The sequence below is a fragment of the Alternaria rosae genome (genome assembly GCF_020736505.1).
Source record: "Alternaria rosae strain MPI-PUGE-AT-0040 chromosome Unknown BKA58scaffold_3, whole genome shotgun sequence".
Taxonomy (NCBI): domain Eukaryota; kingdom Fungi; phylum Ascomycota; class Dothideomycetes; order Pleosporales; family Pleosporaceae; genus Alternaria; species Alternaria rosae.
The window spans coordinates 104,663-131,630 of record NW_025763572.1 but is presented as its reverse complement, the minus strand read 5'-3'; the positions used below and the strand labels follow the sequence as shown (position 1 = coordinate 131,630).

Here is a 26,968-nt window from a genome sequence, read left to right as displayed (position 1 = left end):
AGTCCATGCTCGCTCAACTCTATCCTAGCGATCGTGATTCACAGCCATCATCAGAAAACCAGTGCAGCGTCGTCACACGCCGACAGGGTCTGAACTCCATCAGGTCGTCTTTCTCCCAACGTCCGTCCAAGCCACCGACGTTTTACTGGCAGCATCGCTGTCACTTCTGACCGCCTTACAATTTGACAGGTGTTTGACGGATTTCTCCACAGAAAACTTTGTCGAAATTGTGATCGTAAGTTAGACCTTGCGGGGAGGAGGGAAAGTGGGTCCTGGAACGGCTTTTGGCACTTCCTCTTTGAGCGCGCTACTGCAATCTGCGTGCCAGTCCCAGCGATGAGAAGCGAAGCAAGGGTTGTCATCTCCAAAAGGATCATCGCGTACGAAGAGAACCCTGTCTACACGTGGAATTCTGCTCTGTGTGGACCTTCGCCTGACTACTGGAAGAGGGCCCGCGAGCCGCTTCGCCGATGTACCAGCGCATTCATGCCGACTCAAGGCCAACTGTGCGCTGCACGAACTTTGCGCTGCTACAGAAGGGGAGTTCCATGAGCACCGTCACACTAGCTGTCATGTTGACAGGTACTGGCTGGGGGATTCGGTACCATTAGCCGGTGGAGCCATCTGCACCAGGCAACTCAGCTCTCGAGCGTCGCATTTCATAGCGTTTCACGCATGCTCTATTCGGGCCTTACAGTGCAACGTAGGAACTACCTTTGAACGTCCAAGCAGGCAAGACGTTGCGCCGGGTTATTGCACAGTCACTGCTGAAAGACCTGCTTCATCTCGGATTTGTCGCAGAGCTCCCCGGACGCCAGCGTGAAAGCGATCAGCAAGGATGACTTCACATCCACGTAGGCCATCACTCGTCCCTGATGATCTCCTTGCGCTGGCGCCCAAATCACTACTCTTTGGGCTACACAGTCCGAGGCCGCCTCTCCCCCGATCGTGTTCCCTGAGCAATTCCGCGTGCCAGCCCCGCGACATTTCTCGCGACTCAATGATTGTCGCACCAGAAAAATTTCCGCCGTCGATCCGGAAGTATGTACCTTTTCGCATCATTCCGCTGCTCCGGTACTCTTGTGCGCCGTCTTGAAGCTCGCTACGCCAGGCCTCGTGCGTCATCTGGCTGCCCTCCAATATGCTAGCATCCGAGGCTGACTGCAGCTGCCGAACACCAGTTCCTCTGCTCTTCGCCGACATGTCCACGTGTGCAGTCGGCACTACCAGGTAGGTTCAAGGTACGCTGCACAAAGAGAAACCTTCCTCAGGTTTGTATCGACTGCAACAGAGTTCTTCGATGCACACTAGGAAAAGTTCAGTGTCATTAGCTCTCACCAGACACACGATGCCGTTCCACATGGGCGATGCACATGTACGCTTCCGGAACACGATGGATAACCTGCCACTATCGATACACTTTCTTGTTCCTCCGATATCCCAAAACAATGCGCCGGCTGCAGCCTCCCAGTAACGCCAAACTCTAGTTCCGAATTACTCTTCTTTGTACTTCGGATGGGAATGGTGCTCCAATTGCGATGGTTCTCTGGCTGCATGCGTTACCAGTCGCGTTCCCAATCATCGTGTCGGCAACTTTCCTTATTCCCCCGGTCAGCCCAAATGCGCCGGTCGCAGGTTTACGGCAGAGCTACTGCATTCGTACGATTACGCCTTCCATGTGGCATGCACCCAGGACTTGGGTTCTCAATAGACATGGGCATGGCACCAAATACGGCATCTCCCTCGCGGTACCAATATTCAGGATTGCTCACACCACCGTCTAGTGAACGAGGTTTACTGGTCAGACTACCACTTCATGATGACATGAAGCGGTCACCACTGCACGTAGCTCTTTGGGCTTGCTGCTCAACCCCAACGACTGATATCAGCTGTTACGCTGATATAGTCGTTCCGCGACGCTCCGCGCGGCCCATCCATACACGAGGAAGACTACGGGCCGTCTCACACGCGCAACATATCACAAGCCTTGCTCGACTCCGCAACACAGTCAGCACGCGAGCATTGGTACATCTAGTATGGCCGAACATGTACAGGATGGGTGGTAGAGGCGAAGGTCGCTCTTATCTCTCCTGCATCACCACCCATCCCACCTTAGCGATCCAACCTCCTCACAGCGCAGTCAGCACGCTCACTCCGGTACACCTAAGCATGATCGAACATGTGTTCCCACGACGCGCGCGCACATCCATGACACAGCGCCATCGCGCTGAGTAACGTGACTTGCTTGCTTATTCTTGGTTTGGCGTGCTTCGGGTAAAAGCAAGCATGCAGTATTGTGCGACCGGCATCCCGTAAACCAAGAAGCCGGGTAGATTGGCGCGTGAGATGAGCCTGTCTGACCCAACATGGTCCTGGAATGCTTAAGGCGGCGATGTGACACTCAGCCGTATGGTGTTGGTAAGCGCGTAGGGTAAGGGGGATTGTATGCATGGGAAAGGAGGTAGGTACAGGGAGGGAAAAACCGCTATATGTAGATGTTTTATGGTGAGTTGAGCGGATTGCCTTGGACTGCTATTGTCGGTTGGCGGCTGTCCAGTCGACAAGTTATATCCGTCTTCTTCATCTGTTTTCTCGGTTAATGGCTCGTTGTTTCCGCAGACCCCGGCATACGTCAAGTTTTCCCTCGTTTCGTCATCTTTCTGTGATACTGCATGCCTTTAATTCCAAGCCTCTATTGCCCTATATCTGGATTTATTTCGCACCTGTAAAACGTGGTGTTTTTGAGTTTGGCCCCGTTGAGAATCAGAGAGAAGTATGGTGATGTCAGTTTGTAGGCCAATCTCAGAGGGCGGCGCGGTCTCTTGAGCAGTGCGTGAACTACCGCATCCGCTTTCTTTTGAAGCCCGCCTTGTTTTCTGTTTACTTATCATGCATACACTTGGCGAATGCGCTTTCTCTGTCAACCTGGATAGGTGGGGGAGTTGGAGGGGAAAGATGGAAGTTTCGCCTTGATCACACACCGTTAATACCATCGGCCATATCACAGTCATGAAGACTTGTGGACGCCATGCATAGAACAGTATCTGATATTTTGCCTCCACCACCCCTCGGGAGCGTGATCTCTATTCGTTTCCCGCTCACACAACACATTTGGCGCACGTTCTTTCATTGCCAATTTTATCCCGAAATGGTCTGCCGCGCGTGCCCACCGCTCGCTGTTTAGTCCAACCCAGATAATATATGAGACCAGAAGACTTATGTCTTAATCAAAGTCAAGACACCAACTCCACGAGATCGTTCCAAAGCATCGCGGGTCTCGCAGGTCTCGTCTGTAGCGCTCTCATCGAAGTACCATCTGGCGATTCTACTTTCTATAACACTCCAAGATTAAACACTGTTCACCCACGCACAAACTACGATCCAAACAACATCGCCAACACAGAAACATGGGGCACATGCTCTACAAAAGGCGGATGGCCTAACTGTCTCCTGGACATGACCGACTCAGAAGCAGGCAAAGCATAGCCTGACCACTTGAACTGGGTACCTACCACCGCAAGCAGCGAATGGCAAGGTACTCTAAAAGGTAAGCCATTAGGACCCACTCCTCCTCTCTTCTCTATCATAACGTCGACACCCTGCTTGCATCCTCCGTAGAGCAGCTGGCGAACTGGAACTGGCACGAGGCCGAATACCACCAGGGCCACCACTGCGACTTCACTGATGACGGTAATGGGTACAATCGCATTGGCGTAGCGCTTACTGCACTCGAACTAGACGCCAAACCGGCCACCGATGGACGAAAGAACAAGGGCTACTCGGTTGAACACCAAGATTCCGAGGAAGAGTACGAGAATGGAGATCAAGTACCGGTCAATGACCAAGTGCGTGCTGTGAGACAAGACACGTACACCGCTACAGGAGGGCATTACCGCTTCGCTATCAACGAAGAACAAGGAGCGCTCTTTTTCCAATCTCTCGGTACACCACGCCACGCCGCAACGCATGATTGGGCTCACACGCCTCGATCCAACGAACTTCCTCGCTTGCAGTTTGCGCCAGATATCTTGGCGGCTTATTGGTCGAGAACGCCTCATCCGAAGGGCTTGAAGTATTACTTTGCGAACAATGTGTCAAACGAGGAGACGTTGCCGCTTATCAACAAGATAATAGAGGAGAGTGGGTATGACAGGATACCAGAGTGGCCAGGTGTACGTGTTAGTGCGGATAGCGAGGAAGGGGCTGTTCTGGTTGGTAGGTTTGTTGCTGTTCCTGTTCTCCTCTGTTACTCTGCTTTGACACATCATACCCTCAATACCTTGAAAACACAGATTGTTTCTCACTAATACCACACCAGGCTCATCCATTGGCGCAACACTCGCGTACATCCTCCTCTAACACAAAGCCTCACTCGGCGATAAGCGCATCACCGATGCCACTATCTTTCGCGATTACAAAGCGAATTCATCGTTTCAGGCGGATATACAATTGCTCTTTCGCATTGAAGACGTTCCGGAGGATGTCTTAAGGCACGGTGATATGGATGCGGGGTCTGCGATTGAGAACGAGGATGCGGAGGTAGAGAAGCGGGGAGGGGTCGAAAGGAGGGTTAGCGTGATAGACGGGGTGGGCTTAGGGGTGAATCAGAGGAGGTTACATGAGGTGAGTGTCGATCGGGGTGGTGGAACGGCGGCTGTTAGTTATGGGGTTGAGCAAGTTTGATGACGCCTCCAGAGGGTACTCTCACTCCATACTCCACGCTCCACAACAATCGCCGCTCGCCGCGTATGGGTTCTCATTAACGCTTGTATCCACTTATTTAGGCGCACTTACGCCTATGATAAAGCGCTTGGTGTATCTACACCTGAGCTTTCTCACTTGAAGTAATGCAATGCTCGACCAAATCCACACTGATACCCTGAGAAACGAAATCCGTGAGTCTCAGTAGCCATGAAAATCACTGCACTTCTCGTTACCGTAATCTGTGCGTCTCTGGTCTACAGCAAGCATGTTGAGGTATCCTTTGGCTCCTGCAATACCACAGCCTTTCCATCAAGCCTTCTGGATCGTCGAGACAGCGCGGTGAACATCCCATCAACCAACGACAAAGCCTCCGCCTCCGAACCAAATCTAGTCCAAATCGCAGCGGACTTTGACCCCACCGACGTCGCGAACGACGCCAGCTGGGATAAGTATAAGAAGAAAGGCAACTGGCTCCATTGCCTCATGGATATGCCAGACGAGGTCGCCGGTCGAAACTGGCCCAACTACCTGAACCGCAATCCGCCGTCAGCCAGGAGCCAGTGGAAAGGAACACTTGAAGGCAAGTCCTAGCAACTGAATCATCATCCGAAGCTAGCCGTTGACACTGACATCCACGCAGACGAACTCAAGGATTGGTACTGGCACGAAGCCTACTATGACCCGGACATCAACTGCCACTTTTCGGACGATTTCCAGAACCATGAGTCGAAGAACAGAATTGAGGCTGCGCTTAAGGACCTTGGACTGAGTATCAAGCCGGTCGGAGATGGTGGCAAGAACAGGTGTTACTCTATCGAGCATATGGATGAGAACGATGTGGATGATTATGATGAAGAAGTCCCTGTAGACATGCAGACTTACTTTATTGGAGACAAAGAGTATGGCGTGAGTGTTTCGGGAAGAGAGATATGCCAAACATTGACAGTTTGTCTGACTACCTCCAGGCTACTGGAGCTTACTACCGCTTCGCTTTTAATGCGGAACAAGGAGGTAAGACACCCTTCCCTCCACCCCTCAACCACCACGACCACCACCCACTAACCTCACTCCCTAGCAATCTACGGCCACAACTTCCTCGCCCCCTGGCCTGCCGCCATGGAAAACTACGCCGGAGATTTCCCTGCCGACGAACTCCCCGCCCTGCGCCAGGCCTCCGACATCCTCGCCGCCTTCTGGTTGCGCAATCCCAACCCCAAAACCCTAAAATACTGGTTCGGCAGCGACATCATCAACGTAGATGCTGTACCCGTCATCAACAGGATCCTCCTGGCTAGAGGCTACAACGAAGTACCGCATTGGCCAGGCGTACAAATAGACGCGCCCAGTGACGAGTATCTCGCACTCCTAGGCACACCCGTCGGCGCAAACAAAGCCTTTATGCTGGTTCAGCACAAGGCGGAGCTGGGGCTGAAACATATTCCCAGTATTACTATCTTTCGTGATGCGACGAATCCTGCGCGTCCGGAAGATAATAGGCCGGAATACCAGCTTTTGTTTCGTATTGAAGATGTACCGCAGGACGAGGTTATGCCTGATGATATGGAGGTTGTGGATGAGGAGATGACGGGTGCGGCTAAGCGGATGAGAAGAGGAGAGAGGAAGGATAGTTTGGTAGAGCTAGATTTGGGGAAGAATGTTGGGAGGCTGCACATGGTGAATCTCAATGAGCGGGGCGAGACGGTGTTGCGTAGCCATGAGTTTGAGCGGGAGCTATGATGGAATTGTTTTGTTGGCGGGATGTGCTACTATAGCCTTGGTGAGCAGCTGGGTGCCATTCTATTACGAATGAAGAGCAAGTGACTGCATACGCAGATACATGGCGACCGCATTCAGGCATGACATGCGAACGGCCATGATGCAAAGCGTAGACGCAGACCAGACTCGCTAGTCTCGCCATTGCGTCCTGTCTCCAAAGAGCCTTCGTAATGGCAACCAGGATAGTCAACTCAACACCTGAAGAGCCTGCTAGTCGCAAGCCACACACTCCATGCGTCTCTCCAATCCCTGGAAGCCTGGCATCTGAATCAGATCCCAGCACGTCATGTATAACAAAAGGAGTAGCAGTGGGTCTTGCCGCCAAGTGACAGCCTCACATTCGCGTCGGCGGTCGATTGGTCTGGGTGTCTTGCCGTAGCGCAGCGTGCGCAGCCCGACCCTGACAGCGGATCCCAGGGCCGGAACTTTATCATGGCCAGGTAGCATCTGTTGTCTCCACATACGAGTCGAGCGCGCATATGTAGGCGTGTGTCATGTCGATGTCGGAGAGATGGGATGGTTGGGAGAACTGGGTGGCTGATGCAGGGAGATGTTAGCGTTGCTGGCTAGTGCGGTCTAGTCCGCCCCGAAATAGGAACACGTCTGCCGCTGTTTTTTTTTGTTTTTTATGCTGTTTTCAACACGAAAGTAACAGCTCGGACTCGTATCTTTCCTGATTTGCAAAATAGAGCAGTCGCTTCAAAAGTTCAGTAGATGGACGGGTTGCATTGAAGGTTCGGATCTTGGGCTCATTGGTGGAAATGTAGCCGACCACTGGCAGCGTGACAGGCGCGACGATGGTCCTGTACCGAGGATACCTATCACAGACCAAGCGGAGAGAAAGTTTGGCATGCAAATATTGTTGAAGCTTTTCGGCAATCACTGCTCGACGCGATTCAGCGATCGGGACTGTACCGTCGGGTGTTGATTGCAATCGTTACGCGACAAGTTATTGCTGTCTGTGAACGCGTGTTGCGAAGAATACCTGTGCGTTTACCTCACCTAATTGTGACAAGAAAGCAATAGCGAAGATCATACGCTTGTTGAGTCTAAAAAGGGCTTCTACCCGAGGGGCTCTTTGCAGAAGGAGGGTCATGAGGGCCTTTCGAGGGGCTGTGTGCTAGAGTATGATAGACTGATCGTAATACATATAGTACTTTGTTACAAATCTCCACCTTTCCTTATTATCTTATCAAGACGCTGTAGCGCAAAATAGAGTAAGAAAACAGTGTTAATGTTCTAATTCTTCCAGCCATCGCATTCCCGCAAGAGCCTACATCTTTTCTTCCAGCCCCCAATATGCAACGACCGTTTGACGTCAACGGAAAGACACCCATAGTAGCGAAGACACCCAAGGTGCCATCAAGTACAGTTCTAATTCGTAGAAACAAGATAGCCTACATACTTCAACATTAAGGTCAGAACAGGCTAGAATAGATGCAGTAGTAGTAGTAGTAGTAGTAGTAGTAGTAGTAGTAGTAGTAGTAGTAGTAGTAGTAGTAGTAGTAGTAGTAGTAGTAGTAGTAGTAGTAGTAGTAACAAAAAGACACTGTTCGATATCTGCATGATACGCAATTGGTTCCCATGACCCTTGCTGGGTAGCACTCGCAGCACCAGCTCACAGCCAGTTGATCTATCAGGTTGCTAGGGCTATAACCTGCTTATTGCAGGTCTATACATCCGTGGAGATTCCCGGTCCCACAAAAGCGAATGGGCATGCTGTAGGCGAATTACTTGCAGTTACAGTCAGGTTTTTTGGTAGTACCTGCTCGTGAGATGGTATAGGTCATTCCAGAAGACTAGAGATGAATCGCTACGAAGTTTCAATTGTGATGAGCTCGTACCGGTACCATGAGATAAGCTAGTCTAAGCTACAACGGCCAAGGGACTGACAACGGATTGCGCAAATCATGGAAGGCAGCGCTACAGTGCAAGCGATTTTATGTTTCACAACATATATTGGATTACCCACGCGGGGAGGCGGGTGCGCTTCCAGTTAACGCCAGCGCAAGCTGAGTATGTGCATAACGTTCAGCGTCGCGGCTAATGTCAATCAGCATATGAAAGTAGAGTAACAGTAGACTGGTGTAACAATACTAGGAAGACAATTGGTGTACGACAGCTATACACATCCCCCGTCGTCGGCATCCACACCCAACCACCTACTAGAGATTCGCGACACGAGCCTCTCTAGGGACAGACGGCTCATCAGAGAGCAGACGGGGAGTGATATACATTTTGTTGTCTCCTAAATCCGTACAACAGCCATGATACAAGGAAAGTGCGACTTTTGCAAATTCCTCATACGAGGAATAGTCAGGGCTCGTATCCGGGGCCAAGCCAACCGGCACCTTGGTTTCTGGATCTACGAGAAACAAGTCGTTTCCAAAAGCCTTCACGTCGGGCGAAGGCAGGTGTTGGCCAACGCACAGTAGATGAATAGGGTGTTTTCGCTGATGTTTAGGCTGACGTGCGTGCTTTGCCAAGAGACCGACGGAAAGAAGATTTTCGTTGTGGCGAATGTAGACGGGGACAAAGAGCTTGTTGACCCACGCAGTGGCAGATAACGGAATGCGACAGTTGACCATGGCAGCGAGGAGGAGCACGGTACGTAGTAGTGGTATAGACCAGAGACCTTGCATCTGTCGCTTGAAGTAGGCCAAACGTGCTCGCGGCGCTTCGTTCATCTGATCCACCCCATGTGCGGTGAACATGTAGTCTAGTATCTTCCTGGCCTGCACGAAGAGTGGTACGTACTCGCCAGCCTCGTAAATGCGCGCCTCTTGCTCAGTCTCGTCAAGGTCACTCAGATCCGCTATACTCTCGTCTTCCATGAAGCCCAGTCCGGGGGCAATTTTTGTCCGAGAGTGATCTCCATTGTCGTGTACTCGTATCGCATCCTCTGGATGTGTGGGAATCCAGCCACAACTCACGGCATCGGCGTCATTGAGCGTCCATGAATAATCAGGATCATCCCCAAATCCGAATCTTGAAAGCTCACCACCTTGCTGAGACTCCAGCCATTGTCTTCGGGAATGTTTGAAACAGGCTTCTAGCCGGGCGACGAAAATGTCTGGCGAGCATTCGCTTTCTAGTTCCTTAATCTGCACGTCCGATGTAATGTGTACATGCCGTGAAGAAGAGTTCGAAGCCTCGAGTACGCGTTGCCCCACCAGTTTGAGAAAATCGCCGAGTGTCGTCGGACTCGGAAGTTGTTGGCTCGGTAGCCAACCGTCCGTGGGATCTGTGCATGCGGAATCGAGCATCGAACGAGTGAACCTGCATGTAAAGGCATGTCCAGATCGTTCAGCTTGCTGATAAAGATCTGAATAGATCTCCCCAAATGACATCGCTAAAGCATCCCGTTTCGGATATGTATACCATGGAAACGAGGGCATGGTCGCGAAGATGTAGTCGCGAGGCATAGTAGCGGATCTATGCGATGCTCGATTAACCAGTAGAAAACGACCAGAGTGGATGTCTTCATCCTGGCTACGCTTTGCGCTATGTGGATTGACAACGGTGCCGCCATTGACATAAGCCTTGACGAATTCATTCATGGCGGAGACGCCCTGAGAGCCGCAGAAAGAGGAGGCTAGAACACCAAGAGCATCTACGAGAGTCGTCTGTTCAGTCTGGTGCCGGTAAAATTGAGTGTCGTCGCGAGCCTTTTCACGCACCGCGGGCTCCTTCGGTTGATCTAAGCCTTGGTCAATGACGAACAACAAGCAAAAGGCTGTGCCCTACTGTCGTTTCCAACCACGAAGTCAATCGTATGAGAGAGTAAGCACTCCTGCAGCGTCCACAATCTTTGAAGGTATGACTCCGCGCAGAGATGGCCGATATGAATCTGACCATGATCAAAAAACCTTTCGACGAACTCGTGGAATGTTTCGAAACCAGCGATAGCAGCGATGCAGCAGTCGTACAATCCATCGCATTCCCTAACCGCGATTGTCTTTTTTGCCATCCTGAAGATATCGGGAATGGCATCCACGATGTCGGATACTTCAACCGGATTGCGTTGATCGACAGTCAGCGTGTCCATCCAAAAGGCACCATCACCAACCAACGCGGGGAGGTCGTTTGCAATGAATTGTGCTTTCTCTTGTGATGCTTTCACCTCGTACGGTATGCCATCGATTGAACGCCACGCCCAGTCGCCCCAGACGTGAGAGAAGGCAATGTAGTCGGTAGATTCAATAGGAGCCTCAAAAAGCTCCAGGGTCGCATTGTTGAAACGCGCAAATTTGATCACAGAAAAAACAGTAGGGTGTTCTGAGGCTGCAGACCCCTCGCTTGTATTGTGGTCAGACACGTCTGGGGTAGGTTCTGATATTGTCGCTCCACCAGAAGCCATGATGTGGGATTTTTACTAGGAACAAGAGTTGAAAGCGAACGCTATGGCCTTGGAGTCGGCGTGCGCTGGTTTTGATATGGGGTATTGACTGGATGGCAAGGCTAAGAATGAGACTCAGCTGCGGCTGAGCAACAGGCCGCCTAGCCTCGCAACGTTTAGCGCCAGCCCAGCCTCTCATGTACATTTTCGCGCTCCCTGTTCAGCGCGGCCAATGGCAGAAGCGCTGATTAACGCATAGCAGAGAAAGATGGTATGGCTTTCCAATGCATGAAGGCCATAACCTGGACTATCTGTTAGTATGAGCAACACCTACTTTACTGACCCCAGCCTGCATACAAAGCCCGTTTTACAGAACACATGTAACCCTTACACACCCTCCATCTGGTGACCGGTTTGGTCCTAGACGTGATGCCTGACTAGTTGAGCGGATGTCACAATGATCGTTGGTTATTTTAACAGATTCATCAACGATCATTGTGACATCCATCCACTCCACAGGCATCATATTGAGGACCAGATAAACCATCTGCACAGTGTAGACTTGGTATCTACAAGGATCAAGTCTGTCCAAGGGTCGGCTCGTGGGGTTACGGGAGGATTTGGCCATCGAAAAGCTGAGACGGATATTGTGGAGTCTCAGCGACATAAGTATGCCCGGGGTACAAGAGCCCATAGCGTGAACGAAAATCGTGACGTGCGCGCTTGTTGAACGAAAGTATTTCGGTCTGATGCCCGTGAGATGCACATTGCAATTGATGAGAGTGTGCATACCCATTGGAGTAGACAGGTGATTGACCCATGCCAGGGCTGACGAAGGAACGTACTGCACGACAATAGCAGCGAGGCGTGACTTGATGGCTGATAGTCGCAACGGCCACTAAGCATGCATGAATATCTTGCACGAATTTCTTGCACTAGCACATCGGCCTGCAGCGCAGTATGGATGCAGCATGGGTCGCCCGCGGAGCAGACATGGCCTGGTGGTTGTTCGCTTTGACATGCCGCCTTGAACAAGCGTGGAAGAGCCACCTGAACTCTTGAATGCGCAATATCCGATCTAGTTCGGAAGACTGATAGACAAGATACCAGCCAAAAGATGTTGTTGTCTCTCAGATGGTGGACGCATGGCGAGTTGGACCTCGACTTGCGTGCATGTTTCTCCTTTGAGCAAGGAGTGAGGCACTTTTGCAATAGGCGCTCAATCACAACATTCACACATCGGAGCCCGACCTCTACGCCGACTCCGATTCTGAGTCTTCTCAAACTGCCGAATAGCAGCTCCCACCTCAGGTTTGTCCTTGAGAATAGTGGTTCTGTTCTTGAAGAACCAGATGTATTGAGAGGGTACTTCCGCCAATGTCTTCCCTTCATGCTTGCCAAATGTGAACCTGTATTCTCCCTTACGCAGAGTACCGACGGGTGGATTAGGGCGTTCGTATTCATCAACTCCAGCGGCAAGGTCAGGGCGTTGCTTGATGACACCCTCTCTGTTTAGGAAGGCTATGTAGTCGGGAGGGACTTCGGCAATGGTTTTCCCTTCGCGCTTGCCGAAGTCGAAACGGTATGGTTCTCGACGGGGTGGAGGTTGCGAGGAGGAGGGTTGTAAGGTCGGTTGCGAAGCCGAAAGCTGAGGTGCGAGAGGCTGCGAACTACTCGGTATGCCGTCCGTACAATGGGAGTAATGGCTAGGGGCAGATGAAGGCGGTGGAGTTTGCTGTGATTGACTCAGGGGTGAATCCTGCCTGGAGACATGACATGGAGGCATTGTATACTGGCTAGGCGCAGCTTGGTGCCATTACTGGAGAGTGATTGCATTTGATTTCCCATGAGATGATGGTGGTGTGAGAGAAATGTTCGCATCGAGAGACCTTAACGCAGGTCGAGCGTTCGCAGGCGGGACTTGCGCAAAGGGGGAGCTTGTTGCGAAAGCACGATCTCATTCACGACATCTGCGACGTCGGAATCGAGGTCCGATCCGTAATCCGATGACATTATGCGCATTCGAAAGCTATTCTGTTGACGGAAATAGTGTTTACAGTAGTTGAGATGGACGGGTTGATGGGTAGGTGGGGATGACGTTGGGCTGCAGCAGCGAACGTGTGGGCTGTGGAATTTCGGGATGACGAGTGCGGAACTTCAACGGTCAGGGTGGTGCACAGACACACACTTCATTTAGGTCGCGCGGGAGGGTTAGCAACAGATATGCAAGAGCAAAAAGACCTTATCAACATAACTTTGAAATATTATTTCCTACCTCCTCTGTATCGAAACAATGCATGCGGTCCTCCGCGGTCTACCTAAACGCCCTTTCCCTACCGCGATTCACCCTCTTGATGCCGGCGCCCTTTCACACTCCCTAACCTCTTAAGCCACGGCGACCTTCTCCGTCTGGCTGATAATATACCACGCGTGAATGACACCAGGAATCCACCCGAGGATGCAAAGTGCGATGTTGATGAAGAGATCAGCGGCGCAACCACGCTTTATGGCGACAGGCAGGAAGGGGATCCATATTGCGAGGAAGTAGAGGAGGACTGTTGACTGTATTGGAGAGGTTAGTGGGGGGAGGGATGAAGAAGGGGATGGGGATAGGGATAGGGAGACTAACTGTGCTTGATGGCATTGTGTGGGTGCGATTGATCCGCGTTGATGTGGTAGGTTATAGTGCTTCTTTCTCGTGAAGCTATTCGAGTAGGAATGATAGGATTGGAGACTGAATGTGTGGCTGTCTGCTGTGGCTGAACGGAAAAGTGGGCGAACGCTTATGTCTTTATGTGTTCCCCTGCTACCTAGGTACCAACTCGAAGCAGCTTACGACGCAGACAAGGACCGAATGCCGTGTGTCGGCACATTCCTTGCATATGCAATTCGACTAAGCCGCCGTACTAGCCGTTCACCAAGACCCTGTTCTGAAGTGGGCAGCGAATGAGACAGCCATGCGCCACAGTGACGATGCATGTTGTGGCGCAGGTATCAGTAGAAAGGCCGTGCGTCGTGGTGTTGAGGCTAGACTGGGTGACAGGCTTCCGAAAAGTGCCGGCAGCCGTGATAGCCGCGTATGCAGGGCAGGGTAGTCCTGTCGTTTGATCACAATACTAAACCATGGAAACCACGTCATTTTTTTAGTACCTGCAGTATGCAGAAAAAGAAATGCGTACTGTTTGGTGCCAACAGTGTGATCGAAGTTCAATACGAGGGTTTCGCACTCGTCTTAGGAAACTCCATGTAAAAGGTAGAGCATAATATCATCACTGCTACACGCTATTTCCGCGGGTCTTACGTCTTTATGCATGCCGTCTCCATGTCAAGTGCAGTGAAAGAAACCAGGTCGCCGAATACAGTACTAAGGGTAGGACAGTTGTAACTAGACAAATAGTTCGCGATGTTTCTGTAATGATGCTGTAAGCATGTCAAGGTCATGCTTAAGACTCTTCAGTAACGGTGTGTAGGATAAGATGGCCAGTTAACATACAACTATTGATCCCGATGCGCATTAATTCGAAGACGACATGACGGCGTGTATAAAAACGCGAACTGTTGGTGCTTGAGTAGCAACATCGAAACTCCGGCGGCGATGGTGTAGATAAGAGAAGTCGGAGTCTTGATTGTAGTGCTTGAGATCTTAATCAGTAGGTTAAATTATAACTAACGTGTTAGACTTAATTACTTGTGCGGATTGAACAGATTTATAAGACTAGGAATTTCATGAGAGTGTGTTCTATTCCATGATTTACTTCGGCGATGTGTGTAATAAGACGCGTTAACTGTGTCTTCAAAGAACTTCTAACATCTAGCATACTGTAATTCCACTAGACACGATCGAGTAAGCTGTAGTCAACCCAAACGAATAGTCCTTCTTTTCCTCAAGCGAAAACAAAGCGGCCAAGATCTTACAGAAGCAAAGTAACCCTCGTTTGCGAGTGAGTGGTAGGATTCATACTGTATCACCATATGTCCAACTCGTTCGTAATGATGCTCTTTCTCATGAACGATCATGACAAAGATCTCATCATCGATATCATCAGATGAGAGGATTTCGCATCTGCCTAACACGATACCTAACAAACTACCTTGTTGAAAGTCTGGCGCGTAGCTTTGCTGTGTAGCAGAATCCTTGTCGTACTGCTGATACAACGAAAACAGCGGAATCCAAAGAGTTCTCTCGTCGTCTTGGAATGCAGCAAAATACCCGGAGTAATTCCCATCACATTGATGTGCTTCATCGGAATGAATCCAGCCGCCCATCTCGTCAGAAAGGTACTGGATGTCGATAGGTATTGTCCAGGCTTCAATGTGAATGAATCTGCTGGAGGAACCAGGTATGCCCATGTCTAAAGAGACGTCGCTTTGCTCATCCATGTCTGAAAGTGATCCATCATGGTTTTCTATGAAAATCTTCAATGGCATTTCATTTTCGAGTTTGAGTCCTGTCTCACATGGTCTGGTTTCGTAATTGATTGGGACAGTCCATTCGGCCCAACTCCACGTAGGGAATAGGGAACGCCTGGTACCTGATGCTTTATTGCACCAAGAGAGTCCGGCAGCAAAGGCCTCGGCCTTACCACATTTTGACAGGTTACCATATTCATCCTCCAACCGTCCAGGGTTTGATTGTACGATGGGAATACCCAAGTATTGAAAGACGGGATGCTTCATTTTCCTGAAGCTATGGAACACCCCTTCAAATGCGCGTATTGCATCAGAGCCGACAGATAGCTCTCTCCCACAGAAATCAGTCAGACGAGAGCAGATCTTCCAGGGACTATACTCTTCGTAGTCGTTCTGATTGTCGAAAATTCCTCTTCGCTTGTCGCTGAGGCCTTTGATTATCTCGAAAGCAAGACCAGCTCGACACTCATAGTAGACTTGTTGCTCTGTAAAAACGATACGTCGGGTGGAGAAAAAGCTCTCTTGATACGTCCATGCTCGATGCCACCATCTAGAAGCCTTGATAAGCGTCTGCAGGTCTGGAAGAGTGGATACAAGGCATTGTCCTCCAACCCAGGCACTTGGTTGGGGAGTTCTCGGGGTAGCGCCAACGCCAGGTAAGCCGAAATATGGATCAGTGCCTGCTGCAGCGACTATAGTCACGAACGCATTTTGATATATGAGGTCCATTTGCTGTATCTGGATTTGTTTCTCAACATCGTTGTCTTGGTCGATGCAGTATCTGTCGATCCAAATATATCGAAGACCTAGCAGTTTGCTGGCCTTCAAGGCATCTTCGATAGTGCGTGGCAGGGTCGTGGGAAGTTCGTTATGGACACACCGATCATCGCCAGATCTGCTAGTACCCCACACATAGCTGAGTGCAGAATAATCGTACGTTGGCAATGCTGGCACGATTCGTCGCTGTTCGCAGTCGATCAACTTCAGCTCTTTCGGACTCAAAGCTGATGATTCTACTTGAGTGCACTGCCTCCAGCCTGTGTGCTCTCGACCACAACGCTGTATCCAACCTCGAATAATGTCGAAGTCGATCGAGATTGCATCGATAGATTGCGCTCGCAGTGAATTCACGTGAGGAGCTGTTCTTGACGCGCTTGAACATGCAATGAAGCCGCAAGACGCTCCTTCCTCTTGCGTTGACATTATCAAAGCAAACTCATACTTGGGACCGAGTTCAAACTTGTCTCGGGCCACAGCTAGAACTGTTCCATCCTTAGTGTGGTAGGGATTAGGAGGAAATATACAGTATAGAGCGTAGTTCTTGATGAGAGCGTGGTTCTTGATTAGAGGGCTGCCTTGTATCCTCACCGCATGGAAAAGGCGACATAGTGAGCATGACGACAGCTCAGCTTCTACCCCGAGTTCTCCGAGAGTCATCATTTGCTTCATGTATTGTGTCTCCAGATCGACGAAAAGGCTCTCGACATCAATGGACGAACATCTGGAACAAAGGCTACTCGATTCTTGACGCACTGTTTCGTCACGTGTGTTGGATGTGTCTCCATGGCTCTGATAGTTGGTAGCCGATAGGTCCACAGATTGTTTTCGCTTCCCTGAAGGATCCTCGGATGCACTTGGAACTTGTGCTCGCTCCATGTCGTGATAGGGCCTTTGGAGGACGATTGGGATGGAAGATGGACGGAAGGTGGCACCTGTCTCGTTAACTTCACGGCGCTGGAGTTAAGACACACGGAAACTGTGGAATAGACTTACTTGTTATTCATTCCCTTGCCTGGTCCGCTATTGCCAGTGATGAGACGTGGATGGTGAGAGGTGCGGGGCAGAAGTGCTCTCAAGGCTGCTGCATGCTGGACACCTGCGCCTACCAGCTGGTAAGCGAACTTTAGGTAACCACATGCACGCTGCAGTATCTTGCTTTTGCAACTGCTGTGATTTTTACTTCTACTTCTACAACTACTCTTACAACTATTTCTACACCTCATAATCTTACAATGAGCTGTCTTTACATCAAATCCACTATAACAATCAGCTCACCAAACACTGTGACATAGATAACCTGGTTTTGCAAAGTCGCACTTGCTAGATGAGTCGCTTTATTTGAACGATAAGTTTGCGATGCTGTCGTGACGATGTCATGAATATGAGGCGGCACCAGCTGTCATACATGAGACTCTTTCACGACGGCGTGTGACAAGACGGGCATGCGATACAAGGCCATCAAGTCCAATGCTCGTCAAGACGACGGCAACATTGCGGTGTGTCGATGCAAACTCTAGATGGTCAGGCAGCAACGTCGAAACATCGAAACATCGGCGACGATGACGTACGTATCCGGATTGGACGGTGAGGCTCTGTCATAACAAGGTATAACAAGGATGAACGCTGGACTCCTGATATGACAACCGAAGAAAACCGAAAACTAAAAAGACACGATGAGCGGTGTGGGTGGTTGGTAGAAGGCGGTGACAAAACATTAGGCATACAGGCAAATAGGAACAGGGATATCTCGGCTTCGAATTTTGATCTATTCTAGTCGATAGCCGCGCCTTACAAACAAGGTCGCCGAGGGGATCTTTGGGGATCTTAGGGGAAATTTTGAACTATCCTAGGTGTTGTGGGCGAGATGCGATGGAAGGGGTTGTTGGGGTTGATTGAGTTGTGAAACTAAATGGGCTGAGCGGGATGGGGGGCTGTTGTGGAACGCTAAAAATGCCGGTACTAAGGTGTTTATCTTTCCTTGTAGACAGTGACACGGGAACGAAGAGGAAGGAGATGGGCTATATAGTAATAACATAAGACATTCGGCATCATCGTGTCGCATTATCATGAGAAAGGGATTTGACGGACCAAAAAGCAAAGACAAATTTGTTGGAATCAGGGAAGAGGAAAAGGAACGCTAGAATCATAACAAACAAACAAACAAACTTTGCGTTTCCCAACTATTGGGGTTGCGCTGCTCCGTCTTTTACCATTCGCTTCCGAAAGGCTTTGGCCTTGCTCGCTTGGTTTTTGCTCGCTTGTGCATCCAGATGACTTGCGGCGGTGAAGGCTTCGACGACGGCCATGGCGTTGGCCTCTTCTTCCTCGTTGAATGTGATGAGGTCGAGGAATTGGCGGAGGACAATGGAGCCGAGCTTGGCGTGGGCTTGCTCGACGTAGTCGGTGTTGACGGTGTCTGCTGATGTGCGCGCGAGGACGCTCCAGCCATCGGGCTTGAGGGAGGCTTGTCGGGCTAGGAGTCGTTCGCTGGAGGCTAGCAGGATGAAGGCGCGTATTACTGCTTCTTTGTTTGTGATGTTGTTCTCGGGCGATACGTCGAGAACCTCGAGGAAGTCGTCGAGGGATGCGGTGCCTATGAATGTGTGGCGGTGCTTGTACTCCAAATCCCGCTCTTGTTGGATAGCCGAGGTCGGCCCGGTCTTCTTTGGCAGCTTCTTGGGGGTGGATGGGTGGAGGGAGCGGGTGGTCGGGCTGTGGTGGCGGGGGTTCTGGTCCTGCGCGTTGGCGGCTTTGATGGGGAGGCCGAGGGAGATGCGGCGTTGGTGGGTGTTGGCGGGGCGCTGCGGCTTGGAGGTGTTGGCCTGGAGTTGGAGGAGGCCCTCGTTGGTCTTGGCTCGGAGAGGTAATGATCTAGATGCCCGCTGCGCACTGGCGAGACGTGATTCGATGGTGGGTGTGGAGGGTGTGCGGAGGTGGGAGGGGCGGCGCTTGGTGACGGATACAGCTTCTTCGCTGTCGCCTTTGAGCGAGGGCGACTTGGCGAGGTCGTCGTAGGAGAAGTAGTCGGGCGAGGGGCCGTCTTCCTTTATTCGATCCAGCGAGTAGAGGAGGGGCTCTTCGAAGAGGGTGGCGTCGGTGGAGAGGCCCAGGGCATCGGCTGGATCAATCGCTCTTGTGCGCGGGCTGGCGCGGGGACTGGCAAACTTCAGGCCGTTGACTTCCGGTGGCATGACCCAGTGCTGGACGCCTTGTTGTTGTCGCATTTCGTGCTTGAGCTTGCCCTCGAGGGCGCTTTCCGTGTCGCTCGCCATTGAGAAGCGCCGGGAAGGGGATCGTGAAGGAGTGCCGGGCTGTTGTTGAGTGTCGTACCCCGCATTGCGCAGGGCGTTGAGGATGGAGCTGTCCCCGCGGTCGAGGTAGAGGAGGCCGGTTCTCCACATGGTCGTGGTCGTCGATGAGGGTTCCTGCTGTGTACGAGTAGCCGACGCAACAGTCACCCTCTACAGTCTTGTCGGAGGCGGACAGGGAGGCGCGATGTGCCGCTGCTCTAGCTTTAGTACTTGTTGACAGCATGCGGGTGATCGAGCTGGCCGGCGCTAGCACCCGCTTCACCGCCATTTTTCTCAATTTGGCCCTCCGGTTGAAAAGTCTGTCGCTGCCGTGCCTCTTGCCTCGACTGGGTCTAATGCCTGCATCACGATGCAGCAAGCCTTTTTTCACGTCGTATCGCCCAATCACGCTCACCGTGTCATCGACTTTCGTTGGGCGCTGATTTGCTGTGCAGCCTCAAACATTCCTACACCCTGTACCTGCATCCGATCAGCAGGTTGGAGTGTAGCGTACGTACCCCCAACCATCCCGTATCATCCCGGCAACGGACGAAAGCGTCGAGATCGTGTCCTGCGCGGCTGGCGTGATCGCGAAGCATTCGACGGCATGACGTGGTAGTGGAGTCGGCATGCTAGCTCCAGTCCCGCAAGGCTGAATATATATCTCCAGAGCGTGGCATGGCCATGATAGCCGCGGGTGGCATGCACGTTTTGCTGCACTGCCTGCAGCTGCCAGCGCAAAGGGTACTGTCGGCCGTCGGAGTGTGTTCGGACATGTTGAGGTTCAACAGAAGGCGGGGCGGGGTAAATCGCGACGCTAACATCACGTTTGATCAACATTTCATGTTTCAAGGCGGATATCGGAGTGGAGAGAAGACCACCGAAGTCAGCAGAAGGTCCAGTCACGCGTGCAGTGAGGGAGGCATGAGGGTGTCGTCGCAGCGCATGTGCAGCCCGTGTGATAAGAAGACGTTGTCTACTATCCAACCTCCCACCACATGGGGGCTACATCCTGCACATGGGCAGAGCAGCTGGTGAACGGTACCAAGATTTTCAGTGCAGTGTGCCAAAATCTGCTGGTGTAGTCTGCTGGGTAGTCTGCTGGTGTGGTGGAGTCCAATCACTACTGGCGGGCCTCGCGCGATAAGACGACACCACACCAACACTGTTCTCGGCCCTGGCTAGTGTACCTAACAATAAACCTTCTGGATTGTCTTCTGGCCTGTCCTGTTCGTCTCACAGGACTCGACCCCGCAGTGACACAGCTTCGGTTCGCTCGCTTCATGGCCAGCAGTTCGACACCCTGGCTCTCCCACCGTGAGGGTGCCACTATGAGGATGCCGCTATGAGGGTGCTGACAGCGCGCTCTGCACCAGCGATCAAAACACGTCCCTCTCCACTCCACCAATGCACGCGAACCCACCTCCCCACGCCCTCACCGAATCGCATGGTGACGCGTGCCATGCGTGGAGCTCACTTACCCTACGTGGAGTCTCGTTTGGTGACAGGCACACCGCTCGGCGATACTACGACTCCGCTTCTCACGCGTGACGTGTTGTTTATGCGCGTCGAGTGGGCAACAACACAGCGCTTTCTTCTTCACTCCTCGCAATCACCACAACACATAAGCAGCAGACGTCTGCGAGAAGAGCGTCTAGAGGGCGTCTGGGTCAAACCGACTTTGATGTCATTCCCATGGTTTGGGAGGGCGTTGTGCAGCGTGGTAGCATGCAGCGTCAACGGCCCGCACCCGCTAGCGAGCCATGTTTTCTTGGCGTAAACAAACCTGGACCGCCGAGGAGCGCCCTCCGCAGCCGAATTATTATGAGGCCATTGGCACGTCGTAGATACTTTGCAACCGTGTTCACAAACCCAATTGCCCTCTGCACAAAGCAAAAATTGATCTCCGCCGTACCCCACCTACACCGCCCCGCCGCCGTTCGCTCCATCTCGAGTCAGTGGAGCTGATGTTTTCTTGCACTGCCTCGCCCGACGACCTCCGCCGGTAGCAATTTCAGCTTCAATCTCCCCACGCAACGATCCCATAACACCTGCACTCGTCGCCCTCGCGGGCCTACCCAACCATGGACGACGGTCCTCCACCTCCGCCGCCTCCGCATGGCGCCAATCCAAAGACCACAGGCGGCAGCCATGCACCTCCCGACCCAGGTCCAAGCGGCGGTCTGCCACCGGGCAACTACGACATCTTCATCATACCGCCGCACTCTTCAGGAGGCGGCTTCATATACCTTCCTAGCATGGGTGTGCAGCAGAACAGCTTCATTGCGGGTGTGCTCAGCACCATCGCGAGCATAGTGCTGTGGAAGGCCGCTGAGCCTTATATGAAGCAATATTTTCTTATAGTCCGACATGGAGTGACGACTGGCGGCAATGGCGTCATACTGCTGGCGGTCTTGATGTTGGTCGCCGGATGGGCAGTTGGTCAGACGCAAGCAGGGGGTCGCTTTAGCAGTGGCGGAGGCTACAATGGTCGCGGTGGAGCGGGAGCGGGAGCTGGAGCTGGCACACACACACCAGGAGGAAGCTCAAGCTATCAACGAGCGCCTCCACCACCACCTCCAAACGGCGGCTTCCCTGGCAGTCCTCCACCTCACGGCGGATGGGGTGGATACCGCCAGTACGGGGCTGGCTCGCCGCCGCCTCCACCGCAAGACGACGAATCTTCCTTCGACGAAGAAGCTGAGCGGGCCGAAGAGGAGCAGAAACAAGCAGAGGAGAAGGAAAAGCGGCGGAAAGAGAAGGAGGAAAAGAAACGGAAAGAGGACGAGGAACGCAAGAAAGCTGAGGAAGCCAAGAAGAAGCAGGAAGAGGAAGAAGCCGAACGCAAGCGCGTTGAAGAGGCAGAGAAGAAGAAGAAACAGGAAGAGGAGCTTAGGAGGAAACAAGAAGAGGATCTCAAGAAGAAGCTCAAGAAAGAGCTCAAGGAGGCTGAGGAGGCTAAGCGGAAAGAGGAAGAGGAAGAACGCAGGCGTGCTGAAGAAGCCAAGCGAAAGGCCGAAGAAGAAGCTCGACAGCAGCGCGAAGCTGAAGAGCAGAGGCTGGCCGAGGAAGAGAGAAAGAAGCGTGAAGCTGAGGCACAGAGACTGGCTGAAGAGGAGAAGAAACGGCAAGAGGAAGCTGAGCGCCAACGCATCGCCGAAGAGGAACGCAAGGCCGAAGAAGAGCGCAAACTCGCCGAAGAGGCTCGGATACGTGCTGAAGAGGAAAAGAAGAAGAAGGACGAAGAGGACCGCAGACGAGCCTGGGAAGAGCTTAAGCGCGCGGAAGAGGCCAGACAGAAGAAGGAGGCTGAAGAAAAGGCCAAAGCAGAGGCAGCCAAACTCGCCAAAGCCAAAGCCGAGAAGGAGAAGTGGGAGCAGATGCGGAAGCGTGAGCGTGAGCAACGCGAACGTGAAGCCCGCGAGCGCCTCGCCAAAGAGAAAGCCCGCAAGGCACAAGAAGCCATTGAGAAGGAAAAGGCCGAACGAGAGGCTCGCGAGGCCGAAGTACGCGCCGCAGTCGAGAAGGAGATACGGGAGAAGCTCGAAGCCGAACAACGCGCCAAAGCCGCTGAGGAGGCTGCCAAAAAGGCTGAAGCAGAGAAGATTGCAGCCGAAGAGGCAGCCGCCAAAGCGAAGGCAGAGGCAGAAGCTGCTCTTGCCAAAGCAAAGACAGATGCTGAGCGTGCCGAACGCCTCAAAGCAGCTCGTGAGCGAGCTCAAAAGGATCGCGAAGCCCGCGAGGCAAAACTCAAAGCAGAAGCCGAACGCATCAAGGCCGAAGCTGCCGCCGCTGCAGCCACAGCAGCACTGCCGGACCTCACAGCCCGCCGCTCAACTACGTATGGCAATGTTGGTGGAGGTGAAAGACTGGATCCATATGCTGGAGCAAGAAGCACACCACCGCCCGCCGCATCCGTCACCTCAACCCACTCCTCCCCCATCAAAGCCACCGTCACACCCAAGAAACCCTACGAACGCCCCACGGCCGCATCGTATCTCGGCTCTGAATCCGACGCCGCATCTTTCGCTCCGCCCCGAACTGCCACAGGACCTGCCCGTTCCACAGCCACACGCTCGCATGTCTCTTCCGCGTACTCCGAGTCTTCGTACGCGCCTAGCCAGTCTACAACAAGGACGAGTCCGCCTGCGTCGAGAAGTGGACCGTATGCAACAGCCGACCCGAACAAGATTGTTATCAAAGCGGTATATTTGTTCAATGATCTTTTTCCTAAGCCGGTTGCGCAGTTGGTGAGCAATGTGGGCAAAGTAACAGACGGCTTGATTCTCAAGATACAGTCTGAGGGTTTGTTCATCGATGATGATGTTAGGGGGATTCCGCAGCGCGAGTGGGATGTCAAGGCTTGGACGCTGAAGATGGTTGAGGTAGGTCATTCCCATACAACATCCTTGATCTCATGCTAACAGATACGACAGACGGGCAAACAACCCACCAAAAACCTGCACATTCTCCGCGCTTCGGTCCGCGACGCTGACGGCAAGAAATACGTTTTCTTGATTGACGAAACCGAAAGTTGGAAGCTGGCGCTTGGATTGCAGAGGCTGAGGAAGGGAAGTCAAGTACGCAGTTTGCAGTCTGCGCAGATGGCGCCGAACGAGATGGCGAGGGTGCTGAATGCTGTGCCGCCTATTGCTTTGTAAACTCGAAAGAGCGGCAGTGTGGAAAGGATGGTATGGTAGTATGGCATGGTAGTTGTATGGGTGGTGGATTTGGATACCCACTTTCGTTCCGCGTAAAGCATCAGCGGTGGAGTCGTCATTATTTGTTTACAAGCATCGTTACAAGATAATTTCCTTCTTTCTTTCGTTGTATATGCATCTTTGGAATGGGGAAGAGCTGGAGAGATGGAGTAGAAGTATATATCACAACTACATATTGGCGCTGGATAGACAGTAGTGGCGAAGGTGTCTCAGGTGTACACAGGAACTATCAACGGTTACATGTCACGTGTCGTGATCTTGGAGTTTGGATCCGTGTGTATCGTTGTCATGCCGTGATTTCTATCCACTTGCCGTGTCGTGAAGAGGGATTATCTTGTTAGTGTTAGGCGTTGGCGTGGACTCCGCCAAACTGTGTCAAGGTAATGGTATGTTTTCGATACAGAGAGAATCTTGACATTGTGGATTCATCATGAACCAACGTCGAATTTCACTCGTTCTTCCCTCGAGTTCGAGTAAAAAGATGATCATTGCAAGAAGGCCGACGTAGTGACTATATAAACTGGCTGCTACAAGGCGCCTCCGTTGCTCCCTTCCTCCAAACACCCCATCCATCCCTTATTTTCCAAACCCATTCTCGGGGGTGCATCCAGCACAGCCACTGATCTTTCCATTGATGACGTTGAAGGTGCCGCCATCGCCAGTGTTGCAACCAATGACGTCTGGATCGTTTGTTGTTGTGCAGAAAGTGCCCTTGGGGACTCTGACTCCTGCGGCGACCGGGGTGCCGGGTGGGGGGTTGGACCCACGTTGTGGTGTTGGTGTAGCGACAACAGCGGCCACCAGGGCGAAGGCTGTAACGAAGAAGCTTGATCGCATTTTGATTTCGTTTTTGGTGGAAGGATGTGCCGGTTGGTAGTGTGCTTTGACTTCCGGAGTCGTTGGTATGAAGAAGAGGATAGTAAAGATGGTAGTGGTGATGATAATGCTTCTACTTCGCTATGGATGAAGGCTATCTATATATGCGCTGGGAACAAGTCCTCCTGGTCGTTACCCCAGCTTCATCTTCCAAACGTCGCATCATGTTATCGAGCTAGGACAAAGGTAGAAAAAATGATTACGCGACATATTGCCATGTTTGGCCTTATGCCGACGTCCGTCTCTTTCTCACTTCGCGCGTTTCAGTCTTCGATATTAGGTATAGAGACTCGGCTCTACTAGCACACAAGCCCGCCTATAGTAACACCGTAGATCTGGCTAATCTCGCTAGAGTGATCCCATATAGCTCCCTTTCGCTATTTCTCCGGCAATAGGTGTAGAGAGTGCAATGAGCCCATCAGCTCTCACAGTGTTCCTAGAGGCGTTTAGGTTGGATTTTGGTTAGCGGGCTGTTGGGCGCACGCGGTTCCTGCGAATCCGTGGACAGAAATAAATCCGTTGCCAAGATGCCGTATACTTTGATGAACCCAAATTGTGCTCCCGGGCCACAGTTGGTTTTGCCAAGGCAAACCTGAGGCTCAACTTCGATACCCGGCGCGGAGCTTATCAGAATGAACAAAGTGTGCCTTTGACTCAGACTACGGTCTGGTGCTGATTTAGGCTGGTTATTGAGATTGTACTTTGGGATACGGTATGATTGCGATAGCTTTGATGTTGAGAAATTTGACTGCGCAGCACACCAAAAGCCTTTGAGTTGCAACGAATGAAGCTATAATGCTAGATTTTGGACGGACAGGTACATACGACCATAGGATCATGAAAATTAGGCTTCCCGTCCGCTCAGCCATATACAAGCATGATACCGGCGGATTAGTAGTTAGGTGGGTGACCACTAGCGAATCCCCGCTGTTGTATGTTTTTGGCTTATATTTTTACTCTTTTTTGGTGACTTGAGTAGAAGGTGTAGATGTGTAAGTGGGGAGGATGTGGAGGGAAGGAGAGAGGGGGCGCGAGGGTTGGTAAGAGTCAATGGTTGCGTGGTATATGTTATGTTTGAAAGGTGATATCGGGTGCAGCCTGTAATGTCATGACTTCATTTTGTTCTTCAGATTGTCAGTGGGACTATCGTGGTGGGACCTATGGTAGAATAGTGTCGGATGAGACTTAACTCCACATTCCTCCCTTCTCGCTCACTTTCTTGGCACTCCAGCAGCACCGATACCTATCGCTTACACCCATAATCTTCGTCCTCCTCCGATCCGAAAGTCCTAGCCTCAACCGCATCGTGAGAAGTTCACTGAACGCATTAGCGTCCATATCGACAACATCGAGACTCTATAGCAGTTGGCAGCGCAAGACTCACCCAGACCAGAAGCCTAGTTGGCATCCTGACCAATGCTCAGCTTGATAGACGCAGAGAGATCAAGAGGGAAGCAGTTCTCCTCGCCGTAGATCGGGAGAAGAGAAAACCCGCCGCGGCAGTCGGGTTTGGGGTAGGTATTCATTGTTGACGTGTGTTAGCACTTCCTTCCTCCAGATCCTCACACTCTCCACTTTCCCACCGGTTTCCAATGGAACAAAAGACTTACAAGCATTATACTTGATATCTCCATCCTCCCCAACAACCCTGATGCTCTTCACCCCATCAGAAAACCCATAGCAGACATTGGAATCAATCCAGAGGAACTCGTAGGCGCCGCCGCAGTTGTCTTGTTTGAAGGTTTGGGCGCGGACTTGGGTGTGCGCGCTGGGATCGGCGGAGGTGGTGGGCGTGGGAGTGGCATTGGCGCCGGTCGTGGCGCTTCCCAAGAGGGCGCATAGGAGGATCGTGATGAACATGTTGGTGGTGAGACTTTTGGTGGGAATCGGTGAGTTGGAGTCGTAGGTGCGGGGAGTAAAGGTGGTGGTGTTGTGTGGGATACGGGTTGGTTCAGTGGATGAGTGAAGTGAGTGTTTGATGTGCGTGCGATGATCTGGTTTAGTGGGTGAGTGGAGGTGAAGTGAGTGATGGCGTTTGGTTTGTTCTGCTTGAACAACCCAAACAGCATTGA

General features: G+C 51.9%; 10 protein-coding genes across 10 annotated transcripts; 4 read left to right on the top strand and 6 right to left on the bottom strand.

The window, feature by feature from the left end:
* The first annotated feature begins 1,277 nt into the window (after positions 1-1,277).
* BKA58DRAFT_379160 (uncharacterized protein) lies at positions 1,278-1,987 on the top strand. The gene has a single exon (XM_046169787.1). The coding sequence runs from the start codon at positions 1,539-1,541 to the stop codon at positions 1,782-1,784; it is 246 nt and encodes an 81-aa protein (XP_046027045.1). The 5' UTR covers positions 1,278-1,538; the 3' UTR covers positions 1,785-1,987.
* Positions 1,986-4,359, top strand: BKA58DRAFT_466928 (uncharacterized protein; the record flags this gene model as incomplete). Its single annotated transcript, XM_046175043.1, has 3 exons — positions 1,986-2,418; positions 3,619-4,215; positions 4,319-4,359. Exons 1-3 carry the CDS (start codon positions 2,367-2,369, stop codon positions 4,357-4,359), a joined length of 690 nt encoding a protein of 229 aa, XP_046027044.1. The 5' UTR covers positions 1,986-2,366.
* A 714-nt stretch (positions 4,360-5,073) lies between these two features.
* On the top strand, positions 5,074-6,237 carry BKA58DRAFT_281314 (uncharacterized protein; the record flags this gene model as incomplete). The annotated part of the gene is made up of 5 exons (XM_046166827.1): positions 5,074-5,288; positions 5,321-5,322; positions 5,345-5,616; positions 5,670-5,715; positions 5,780-6,237. Coding segments are annotated over 5 exons (993 nt in total), but the record flags the coding sequence as incomplete, so codon positions are not given.
* Positions 6,238-8,355: 2,118 nt separating this feature from the next.
* BKA58DRAFT_115319 (uncharacterized protein) lies at positions 8,356-11,158 on the bottom strand. Its single transcript, XM_046164011.1, has 2 exons — positions 10,228-11,158; positions 8,356-10,180 (listed from the first exon to the last, which is right to left on the bottom strand). The coding sequence occupies exons 1-2, from the start codon at positions 10,838-10,840 to the stop codon at positions 8,646-8,648; spliced, it is 2,148 nt and encodes a 715-aa protein (XP_046027042.1). The 5' UTR covers positions 10,841-11,158; the 3' UTR covers positions 8,356-8,645.
* Positions 11,159-12,038: 880 nt separating this feature from the next.
* On the bottom strand, positions 12,039-12,605 carry BKA58DRAFT_399316 (uncharacterized protein; the record flags this gene model as incomplete). Its single annotated transcript, XM_046171537.1, has 1 exon — positions 12,039-12,605. The coding sequence occupies one exon, from the start codon at positions 12,603-12,605 to the stop codon at positions 12,039-12,041; it is 567 nt and encodes a 188-aa protein (XP_046027041.1).
* A 439-nt stretch (positions 12,606-13,044) lies between these two features.
* BKA58DRAFT_115323 (uncharacterized protein) lies at positions 13,045-13,557 on the bottom strand. Its single transcript, XM_046164012.1, has 2 exons — positions 13,449-13,557; positions 13,045-13,381 (listed from the first exon to the last, which is right to left on the bottom strand). Exons 1-2 carry the CDS (start codon positions 13,461-13,463, stop codon positions 13,205-13,207), a joined length of 192 nt encoding a protein of 63 aa, XP_046027040.1. The 5' UTR covers positions 13,464-13,557; the 3' UTR covers positions 13,045-13,204.
* An 821-nt stretch (positions 13,558-14,378) lies between these two features.
* Positions 14,379-17,036, bottom strand: BKA58DRAFT_115306 (heterokaryon incompatibility protein-domain-containing protein). The gene is made up of 2 exons (XM_046164010.1): positions 17,003-17,036; positions 14,379-16,941 (listed from the first exon to the last, which is right to left on the bottom strand). The coding sequence occupies exon 2, from the start codon at positions 16,883-16,885 to the stop codon at positions 14,675-14,677; it is 2,211 nt and encodes a 736-aa protein (XP_046027039.1). The 5' UTR covers positions 16,886-16,941; positions 17,003-17,036; the 3' UTR covers positions 14,379-14,674.
* A 1,153-nt stretch (positions 17,037-18,189) lies between these two features.
* Positions 18,190-19,410, bottom strand: BKA58DRAFT_310944 (uncharacterized protein; the record flags this gene model as incomplete). Its single annotated transcript, XM_046167316.1, has 1 exon — positions 18,190-19,410. One exon carries the CDS (start codon positions 19,408-19,410, stop codon positions 18,190-18,192), a length of 1,221 nt encoding a protein of 406 aa, XP_046027038.1.
* Positions 19,411-21,123: 1,713 nt separating this feature from the next.
* BKA58DRAFT_418686 (uncharacterized protein) lies at positions 21,124-24,285 on the top strand. The gene is made up of 2 exons (XM_046172678.1): positions 21,124-23,684; positions 23,736-24,285. Exons 1-2 carry the CDS (start codon positions 21,384-21,386, stop codon positions 23,958-23,960), a joined length of 2,526 nt encoding a protein of 841 aa, XP_046027037.1. The 5' UTR covers positions 21,124-21,383; the 3' UTR covers positions 23,961-24,285.
* On the bottom strand, positions 24,286-24,992 carry BKA58DRAFT_379148 (uncharacterized protein). The gene has a single exon (XM_046169786.1). The coding sequence runs from the start codon at positions 24,855-24,857 to the stop codon at positions 24,597-24,599; it is 261 nt and encodes an 86-aa protein (XP_046027036.1). The 5' UTR covers positions 24,858-24,992; the 3' UTR covers positions 24,286-24,596.
* Between the last annotated feature and the right edge of the window lie 1,976 nt (positions 24,993-26,968).

Coding starts and splice junctions, on each gene's coding strand:
- BKA58DRAFT_379160 (XM_046169787.1), top strand. CDS start 1,539: ATGGTTCTCTGGCTGCATGCGTTACCAGTCGCGTTCCCAATCATCGTG.
- BKA58DRAFT_115306 (XM_046164010.1), bottom strand. CDS start 16,885: ATGGAGCGAGCACAAGTTCCAAGTGCATCCGAGGATCCTTCAGGGAAG.
- BKA58DRAFT_379148 (XM_046169786.1), bottom strand. CDS start 24,857: ATGCGATCAAGCTTCTTCGTTACAGCCTTCGCCCTGGTGGCCGCTGTT.
- BKA58DRAFT_418686 (XM_046172678.1), top strand. CDS start 21,384: ATGGACGACGGTCCTCCACCTCCGCCGCCTCCGCATGGCGCCAATCCA. Junction 23,685..23,735: donor GGACGCTGAAGATGGTTGAG/GTAGGTCATTCC, acceptor CAGATACGACAG/ACGGGCAAACAACCCACCAA.
- BKA58DRAFT_115319 (XM_046164011.1), bottom strand. CDS start 10,840: ATGGCTTCTGGTGGAGCGACAATATCAGAACCTACCCCAGACGTGTCT. Junction 10,181..10,227: donor CTTCGTGGTTGGAAACGACA/GTAGGGCACAGC, acceptor ACCAAGGCTTAG/ATCAACCGAAGGAGCCCGCG.